The 9599-nt window shown below is 41.5% G+C and overlaps 1 protein-coding gene and 4 non-coding genes across 5 annotated transcripts; all 5 read right to left on the bottom strand.

Moving 5' to 3' along the window:
• Window positions 1–3077: 3077 nt before the first annotated feature.
• On the bottom strand, window positions 3078–9599 carry rpl17 (ribosomal protein L17). Its single transcript, XM_038970512.1, has 7 exons — window positions 9531–9599; window positions 9015–9064; window positions 8724–8764; window positions 8288–8422; window positions 7747–7845; window positions 4371–4562; window positions 3078–3987 (listed from the first exon to the last, which is right to left on the bottom strand). The coding sequence occupies exons 2-7, from the start codon at window positions 9052–9054 to the stop codon at window positions 3940–3942; spliced, it is 555 nt and encodes a 184-aa protein (XP_038826440.1). The 5' UTR covers window positions 9055–9064; window positions 9531–9599; the 3' UTR covers window positions 3078–3939.
• On the bottom strand, window positions 4088–4157 carry LOC120026603. The gene has a single exon (XR_005473175.1). It is a non-coding gene; the product is annotated as a small nucleolar RNA SNORD58 (small nucleolar RNA).
• On the bottom strand, window positions 7561–7621 carry LOC120026605. The gene has a single exon (XR_005473177.1). It is a non-coding gene; the product is annotated as a small nucleolar RNA SNORD58 (small nucleolar RNA).
• Window positions 7955–8024, bottom strand: LOC120026602. The gene has a single exon (XR_005473174.1). It is a non-coding gene; the product is annotated as a small nucleolar RNA SNORD58 (small nucleolar RNA).
• On the bottom strand, window positions 8854–8923 carry LOC120026604. The gene has a single exon (XR_005473176.1). It is a non-coding gene; the product is annotated as a small nucleolar RNA SNORD58 (small nucleolar RNA).

Here is a 9599-nt window from a genome sequence, read left to right as displayed (position 1 = left end):
GTGTAGTTGTGGCCAAAGGTTTTGAGAATGACACAAATATACATTTTCAGTCTGCTGCCTCAGTTTGTATTATGGCAATTTGCATATACTCCAGAATGTTATGGAGAGATCAGATTAATTTAAATTAATTGCAAAGTCCCTCTTTGCCATGCAAATGTACTGAATCCCAAAGAAACATTTCCACTGCATTTCAGCTCTGCCACAAAAGGACCAGCTGACATCATGTCAGTGATTCTCTCGTTAACACAGGTGTAAGTGTTGACGAGGACAAGGCTGGAGATCACTCTGTTATCTCTGTCAGCCATGGTTACCTGCCGTCATCATTGCTTTGCACAAAAAGGGCTTCACAGGCAAGGATATTGCTTCCTGTAAGATTGCACCTAAATCAACCATTTATCTGATCATCAAGAACTTCAAGGAGAGTGGTTCAATTGTTGTGAAGAAGGCTTCAGGGCGCACAAGATAGTCCAGCAAGCGCCAGGACCGTCTCCTAAAGTTGATTCAGCTGCGGGATCGGGGCACCACCAGTACAGAGCTTGCTCAGGAATGGCAGCAGGCAGGTGTGAGTGCATCTGCACGCACAGTGAGGCGAAGACTTTTGGAGGATGGCCTGGTGTCAAGAAGGGCAGCAAAGAAGCCACTTCTCTACAGGTAAAACATCAAGGACAGACTGATATTCTGCAAAAGGTACAGGGATTGGACTGCTGATGACTGGGGTAAAGTCATTTTCTCTGATGAATCCCCTTCCGATTGTTTGGGGCATCCGGAAAAAAGCTTGTCCGGAGAAGACAAGGTGAGTGCTACCATCAGCCCTGTGTCATGCCAAAAGTAAAGCATCCTGAGACCATTCATGTGTGGGGTTGCTTCTCAGCCATGGGAGTGGGCTCACTCACAATTTTGCCTAATAACACAGCCATGAATAAAGAATGGTACCAACACATCCTCCGAGAGCAACTTCTCCCAACCATCCAGGAACAGTTTGGTGACGAACAATGCCTTTTCCAGCATGATGGAGCACCTTGCCATAAGGCAAAAGTGATAACTAAGTGGCTCGGGGAACAAAACATCGATATTTTGGGTCCATGGCCAGGAAACTCCCCAGACCTTAATCCCAATTGAGAACTTGTGGTCAATCCTCAAGAGGCGGGTGGACAAACAAAAACCCACAAATTCTGACAAACTCCAAGCATTGATTATGCAAGAATGGGCTGCCATCAGTCAGGATGTGGCCCATAAGTTAATTGACAGCATGCCAGGGCAGATTACAGAGGTCTTAAAAAAGAAGGGTCAACACTGCAAATATTGACTCTTTGCATCAACTTCATGTAATTGTCAATAAAAGCCTTTGACACTTATGAAATGCTTGTAATTATACTTAAGTATTCCATAGTAACACCTGACAAAAATATCTAAAGACAACTGAAGCAGCAAACTTTGTGAAAATTTATATTTGTGTCATTCTCAAAACTTTTGGCCACGACTGTAGACTGATGAGGGAAAAAACAAGATTCAATTTTAGAATACGGCTGTAACTTAACAAAATGAGGAAACGGTCAAGGGGTCTGAATACTTTCTGAAGGCACTGTATATATACACACATAACAAAAATATAATTGCAACTGAGTTACAGTTCATAAGGAAATCAGTCAGTTTAAATAAATCCATTAGGCCCTGATCTATGGATTTCCCATAACAGGGCAGCCAATCAGAATACGTTTTTCCCCACAAAAAGGCTATTACGACAGAAACACTCTTAGCACCCACCTTCCCCCGTTGACCCTGCAGGTGAAGCCGTATGTGGAGGTCCTGGGCTGAAGTGGTTACAAGTGGTCTGCGGTTGCAAAGCCGGTTGGATGTACTGCCAAATTCTCTAAAACGACATCGGAGGCGGCTTACGGTAAATAAATTAACATTACATTCTCTGGCAACTGCTCCGTTGGACATTCCTGATGTCGGCATGCCAATTGCACACTCCCTCAAAACTTGAGACATCTGTGGCAGTATTCTGCGCCGAAACTGCACATTTTAGAGTGGATTTTTATTGTCCCCAGCACAAGGTGCACCTGTGTAATGATCATGCCGTTTAATCAGCATCTTTATATGCCACACCTGTCAAGTGGATGGTTTATCTTGCAAAGGAGAAATACAAATGACAGAAATAAGCTATGTGCATATGGAACATCCCCGGGATCTTTTATTTCAGCTCATGAAAATGGGACCAACACTTTACGCGTTGTGTTTATATTTTTGTTCGTATAAATAAATTGGTGTAAACTCCTTTCCAAGTCAATGGATTAAAGGCCAATTCTGCCACTAACCTCATTCATCAACTCCAGCACCAAACCAGTATCTACACGTGAACAGAGCTTTTCTATGATCTGTGGTTAAAAAGGATTAGGTCCTACAACAATGCTTGTCTCACATCACAGGGTAGGATTAAAAGTAAATTTTCATAACCTGCAACAACTTTAGAGCAAGGGAGGGTATTTCCTCACACCCCACATCACCTTTTTTCAATTTTCACCTAAAATGACAAACCCAAATCTAACTGCCTGTAGCTCAGGACCTGAAGCAAGGATATGCATATTCTTGATACCATTTGAAAGTAAACACTTAAATTTGTGGAAATGTGAAATTAATGTAGAATAACACACGTTGGATCAGGTATAAGATAAAACAAAAAAAACATGCATTTTCTATTTGTTGTTCCATCTTTGAAATGCAAGAGTACACCAGTATATCACTTAGGACTCCAGACCCAATTATTTTGGCCACTAGACAGCAGCACTGTATATGCAAAGATTTAGACTAATCTAATGAACCATTGTATTACTGTTCAAAATGTATCAAGCCAAAATGGTCAATTGATACATTTAAGTACATAACTTTAGAGAACACACAAATATGATATGGTAATACATTTAAGTTTACACACTCAGTAATGTCATAAATTATGGATAATAAGCTTCCCTACAGAAAATACACCAACCTTGACAGGGGGGTGCAGACACAGCATGGGTTCAAACTGTAGAACCCAGTTCCTACATTTTAATACAAAAATGTATTTTTTCAAACAAAACTGTGCTACATTTTATCTCTGGTACCCTCAGGATGACAAATCAGAGCAAGATTACTTAAGTACATTATTTACCTTCAGAGACGAATACATCATACCAGTTGCCGTAATAAAAGTTGTGCACTCTCCTTAAAACAATAGCATAGTATTTTTTCACTGTACTAGCTACTGTAAATTGGACAGTGCAGTTGGATTAACAAGAATTTAAGCTTTCTGCCCGTATAAGACTTGTCTAGGTCCTGGGAAATTATTGTTACTTACGTCATGCTAATCCCTTTAGCTCAACCGTCCAGCGGGGGGGAGGGAGGCTGGAGATCACGTAGAGGTTAAATGTTTAAACTTTTGATGTCGTCGAGTAGAAATGTTTAACACATTTTTTCTATTAAACATAAAAACACCTTCCCAATGTTCTAGAAATAATGAAAATGAGGTTGAAATGTCATGTGCACTAATCTGAAATGTAATCCTCATAGCACATTGTGGCCTAGCACCTCCATTTTTACATAAATCCCTTTGCCCCTCATATGAAAGACAGCATTGGAGTCACAAGTGCCAACAGCTTGATTTTACAATGTACATACTGATGTGAATAATAGATATCTCTTAAAGCCGGAATATGATTAGTTCGGCACGTGACATTTCAGTAAGTAACCCAAATAACCCGTCTCACCTGCAACTTTTTAACAGCATTGATCTTAGTCATGAATCATGTATCCTATCTATTTGGGTCATATCAAACCCAGGGCCTTTAGATGGATTAAAGCCAACTTTACATGAGCAGTAGGGATTTCATAATACTTATGAAGAAGCATGAAAAGACAGAGACATTCCATTTTGGTACGAATGGTTCCATTTAATTTACATTACTCCCGTGCCATGAGTTTCTGCTTCTTCAGCTTCTTCTGAGAAATCTGCAGGACAAAGAAATTGTATTAGACCAACATACACCATACTGATTCTGATACTACCCTCATAGGAACAGAATGATGTAGACTTAAATGAAAAGTTGTGGTTGCTCAGCCTAATTCACATTTATTTTCATGGGTAATCCAAAGGTGTCCTAAGAAAGTCATCATTGCAACCATTTCAAACACACTTATGTGAAAGGTCTGATAAGATTTAACAAGTAATGCCAGAAGGATAGTAAACTATTTCGTTACAGTCTACAGAGCTCTTGTTCAACAAGAGCTTGTACCTTCTAATCACACTGCTTTTACATGGGAAATATGGGAACAAGTGCATATTTTCAGAAAAATACCAAGCAGTCTTCTGCAAAAGGCGTTGGCATGCGTACCTTTTTCTTAGTGGCGACTTCCTCCTCTGGTTTGGGAACGATCTGCTCCTTCTCTGTGAGGATCATCTCAATGTGGCATGGGGAGCTCATGTAGGGGTTGATGCGACCGTGGGCACGGTATGTGCGTCTGCGCATCTTGGGGGCCTTGTTCACCTGGATGTGCTCGATCACCAGGGAGTCTACATCCAGACCCTGTCAGAATAGAGCAAAGATTAAACCGGTTAACAAGTCAAATAATCCACTTACATGGCCAGTTGTCTGTGGGATACAGTACTTAACCTTGACACTTGTGGGAATTGGCCCGTGTGTATAGGGCTAAATTACAATGTTTTTTACAAAATAAATACGAAAAGTACATGCAAAGTAGCAATTGACAGAATGCAGTTTATTAGGCTACAAATGAAATAAGCGATGAACTTCACAAGGTGGTGAAAGTGCACAGTGATTAATGTTCCTCTCCAGGAAATAGAGGGTACTCTTCTGGAGATATACTCGAGGCGAGGCTGCCCTTCGACAAAAAAAATTCTCACTCTTGTCCATAATAATCTCATGCAGGTCATCCTACCCACACTGTATCTGTGAGCTGTCGGCTAGAGCATACGTGCCAAGACCAGATTGGGCACAGTCGCAATAGAACTTTTGTTTTTGACAAAACCATTTCACTTGTATTTATTTCTATGCACTACGTCATCACTCACAGCCTTTTATCCGCAACAGGTCAATTTGATGGAAACATCTCTGGAGGGAAAATGCAGATATTGTTTTTATGCAGATGAGAATATTTGCATAAAAATCTGTTGCCAATTAGATAGGAACCTAGTTTATGAAGTACTTTGAGCTATCCTAGCTGTGCCGTTGAACTAGAGCAGGCACGCTTGTAGTGGTTTCTTTTGGAACACAACAACGGTCCATTTTAAGTCCCAATCTGAGTCAGGTGGGCATGATTTGAAAGCTTGTTCTATTACCAACATGACTAGCTAAGTAATAAAATACAATTTTACGGTGTTAACCTTTTACAAGGTAATTCAGAGAAACATCGTAATTGGTGGGCATAAAGTGAATTCGGAAAGTATTGAGACCCCTTCGCGAGTTCCAAATGTGGTACATTACAGCCGTATTCTAAAATCGATTCAATTGCCCCCCCCCCCCAATCTACACACAATACCCCATAATGACAAAGCAAAAAAAGGTGACATTTTCCCAAATTGATTCAAAATAAAACATCACATTTATATTAGTAGTCAGACCCTTCACTCAGTACTTTGCTGAAGTACCTTTGGCAGCAATTACAGCCTTGAGTCTTCTTGGGTATGACGCTACAAGCGTGGCACATATGTATTTGGGAGTTTCTCCCATTCTTCTCTCAAGCTCTGTCAGGTTGGATGGGGAGCGTTGCTGCACAGTTATTTTCAGGTCTCTCCAGAGATGTTCGGTCGGGTTCAAGTCCGGGTTCTGGCTGGGCCACTCAAGGACCTTGAGAGACTTGTCCCGAAGCCATTCCTGCATTATCTTGGCTGTGTGCTTAGGGTATTGTCCTGTTGGAAGGTGAACCTTTACCCCAGTCTGAGGTCCTGAGTGCTCTGGAGCAGATTTTCATCAAGGATCTCTATGCACTTTGCTTCGTTCATCTTTTCCCGCAATCATGACTGGTCTCCCAGTCCTTGCCACTGAAAAACATCCCCACAGCATGATGCTGCCACCATGCTTCACCGTAGGGATGGTATTGGCCAGGTGATGAGCGGTGCCTGTTTTCCTCCAGACGTGACGCTTGGCATTCAGGCCAAAGAGTTCAATTTTGGTCTGGCCAGTCTACCATAAAGGTTTGATTGGTGGAGTGCTGCAGAAATGGTTGTCCTTCTGGAAGGTCCTTCCATCTCCACAGAGGAACTCTGGAGCTCTGTCGGTGACCATCGGGTTCTTGGTCAGCTCCCTTCTCCTCCGATTGGCCAGGCGGCCAGCTCTAGGAAGACTATTGGTGATTACAAACTTCTTCCATTTAAGAATGATGTAGGCCACTGTTCTTGGGGACCTTCAATGCTGCAGAAATGTTTTGGTACCCTTCCCAAGATCTGTGCCTCGACACAATCCTCAACTGTGGGACCTTATATAGACAGGTGTGCCTTTCCAAATCATGTCCAATCAACTTTATTTGCCACAGGTGGACTCAATGGAAGCAGGATGCACCCGAGCACTAAACACCTGTTTTCGCTTTGTCATTACGGGGTATTATGTGTAGAATCATGACGGGAAAAAAGGTAATCCATTTTAGAATAAGGCTGTAACGTAATAAAATGTGGAAAAAGTGAAGTGGTCTGAATACTTCCCGAATGCACAGTAGAAAGGAGTCATGAGTGCATTCAGGTGCGTGTGCTGCAGCGAATTCTGTTCTCAATAATCAAGCAAATTTTGTTCAAAGACATGTCATCTTTGTAACTTTACAGCTAAATGTGATCATAAACGTTGACACTGACATGAGTTTTATGATTTGGACATGTGAAGTGCACATTTGGACATCTGTTTGGCTTGCTACATCAAAGCGGTATTTATTATAATCCTCAACATCTCATCTGTCAAAATACATAGTCATCTTAGTTTACAGCAATTCCCTCGTTCAAGCAAAATTTGCAAAATTTCCTCAAACAGCGGGAGGGGTGGAGCAACTTGTCATTCGTGGTGCTCAAGTTCAGAACGGCCATCAGTCAAAACCCATTCAGCGCAGAGCCAGAACTCTGACATGTATCGCATGTCACTGTACAGCCACTACGTTCCAATTTAGGGGCGTCTCAGCATACAAATCTAATTATTTACACTCATATAAGTGTTGAAAATGGCAAAGCTAGAATCCTTAATTGCTACATCAATTTTAGGATTAATAATATGTACTCATTGATTCGGGAAGAAAATAATTTCTAAATGCCTCATGATCTTAATTCAACTGTTGTACCCCATCAGAACCCACAATAAGCTTGTTATAGTCCAATGTTTGAAAAAGTATATTAAACAAATACCATAGCCTCAAAACATGGTTGAACCCAATGCTTATATCATGGATGTCAGTCCATGCATTCAAAGCTCTCGCTTTGAATTTGAAAGGGTTAACATTTCAGGCCCATCCCGCAGCTTTTGACCAAAACAATCTTCTCAATGAAGGATTCCAGCTTTAAATTATATTGTTCATACAAGCATCACGGTGGCTCAGATGTAATTTTTCATGGTTAATACAAAGATGTCCCAAATGGTCATCGTTGCAATCATGAATTGTGCCCATTTCACAGTTTGAACCCCAACAAGCTTGGTAGCATCATACTTTTCACAAATCTCTCCACTACAGGCATGCCACGATGAGAGGCAGGCCTAACAAAACTACCAACCTTACCTTAAGCTCAGCGTTGCTCTCAGCGTTCTTCAGCATGTGGAGAAGGAACTCTGCACTCTTCTTGGGCCAGCGGCCCTGTGTCCAGTCAAACTGCTTGGCCTGCAGAGGAACAGTTGGGTCAGTCGTGTACAAGACTGGGACATAATAGGTGCCCTCATTTCTGGTCAACATCGGGGAAAATGTATGTAGACATAAGCGCAAATTTGTGGTTGCTCAGCCTCATTCGTATTTATTTTCATGGGTAATCCAAAGGTGTCCTAAGAAAGTCATCATTGCAACCATTTCATACAGACATGCATTAAAACCATAAGTGCCAGGTCTGATAAGCCAGAAAGATTTTAAGTCATTTTGTGCCCCTCTCCAAAGCCCATGTTGAACAAATGTATTTTTTTATTTAAAGATCACTTTCATACCTGCTAATCCCAATACTTTTACATGGGAAATACAATAAAGCGTAAACACTGTCAGAAGATAACCAACCAAAGTCCCCTATACACATTTAAATTGAGGCTAGAGTAAATGTAATTGGATTGGCGTTTACCTGGGCACACCTGCCGACACCCCCATTGTAGCGACGGAAGGGAACACACTGGTGCTTGATGGTAACATCCTTCAGGTACTTGGTGGCCTTGCGGATGTGCATGCCTTTGATGGTCTGAGCTGTCTCACGGGTGTTCTGATGGGAAACAAACAAGAAGCATCCATATACTGTAGTAGCTAGCTATATCAATAACAGATTGTTATAACTGTCTTGATAGGCATGAATGCAAAATTGCTCAGTTATTTGTTAGATATTGTCACATTTGATTCCAAAGGTCTCCAAAGTTGTCATCAAAGCAATGCATCATACCTTTCAGTCTGCACACATTTATGACTACCAATACATAACAGCAACTAACTCCAACACTGATACAACTACAGTAGACAAAATGTCTGAAGGCAACTTCTCATGTGAATCAGAAGAGAGAACACCTTACCTTGAAGTGAACCCGGAGATTAGAACCCCTCGACTTGCATGCTTCAGAAGAAAATACAGCAATGATCAGTGAGGTCACAAGACAGAAATAACCTTACATGGTGAATAAACCATTTATGTGCAAATGTGTGGTTGCTCAGCCTCGTTCATATTAATTTTCATGGGTAATCTAAAGGTGTCCTAAGAAAGTCATCATTGCAACCATGGTTAAGTCTGATAAGCTAGCTAGCTTGTTAACTTGCATTAGCGAGTTAATGAATAAAGCCAGGGAAACAATCACACCGGTACTCACACTTAGTCGGGTTCTCGGGGTCGAGCGAGTAGCGGACCATTTTCAGAGATCTGCAAAAGATAAACGGGTTGTTAACTAGCTGACTAAAACTAGTCGGAGAACGTGTTAGTGTGTTGCTTGACTGAGAAACAATTAAGACACTTTGGAGGATGCGCTACGTGTTAGTTGATAGCTAGCAAACGTTAAACCAGCAACTGTAGGGTAATTACAACCCAAGACAACGAGCAAATCACAAAAGACTACATCACTGGGACTATGTATTTCATCAAAACTCATTCGTAGGGCCGGGGACGACATTATGGTCATGGTTTCGTTAGCAATGCTAAAAGTGGCTGGGGGCCAAGCATATCACAAATATGACTTTTGGTGAAAATAGCCACCGATACACACTTGGACACCGACGTTTCTAAGTAGTGGTTTAAATACATGTAAATTGAACATTTAAGAATCGGGATGCCATAGATATTAAAGCGATTACATGGATTCTCGGCAGCAGTTGAATATCGGCTCACTTACTTTCTAAGGCCGCGGAAGGGAAGAGGTAGAAAGAAGCATTCTGGGAGTGGAAATCGTGAATGTCGTCTC

This window comes from Salvelinus namaycush, chromosome 31, assembly GCF_016432855.1.
Source record: "Salvelinus namaycush isolate Seneca chromosome 31, SaNama_1.0, whole genome shotgun sequence".
NCBI lineage: Eukaryota > Metazoa > Chordata > Actinopteri > Salmoniformes > Salmonidae > Salvelinus > Salvelinus namaycush.
The sequence above is the reverse complement of the archived record's forward strand: the minus strand, read 5'-3'. Positions and strand labels throughout refer to the sequence as shown.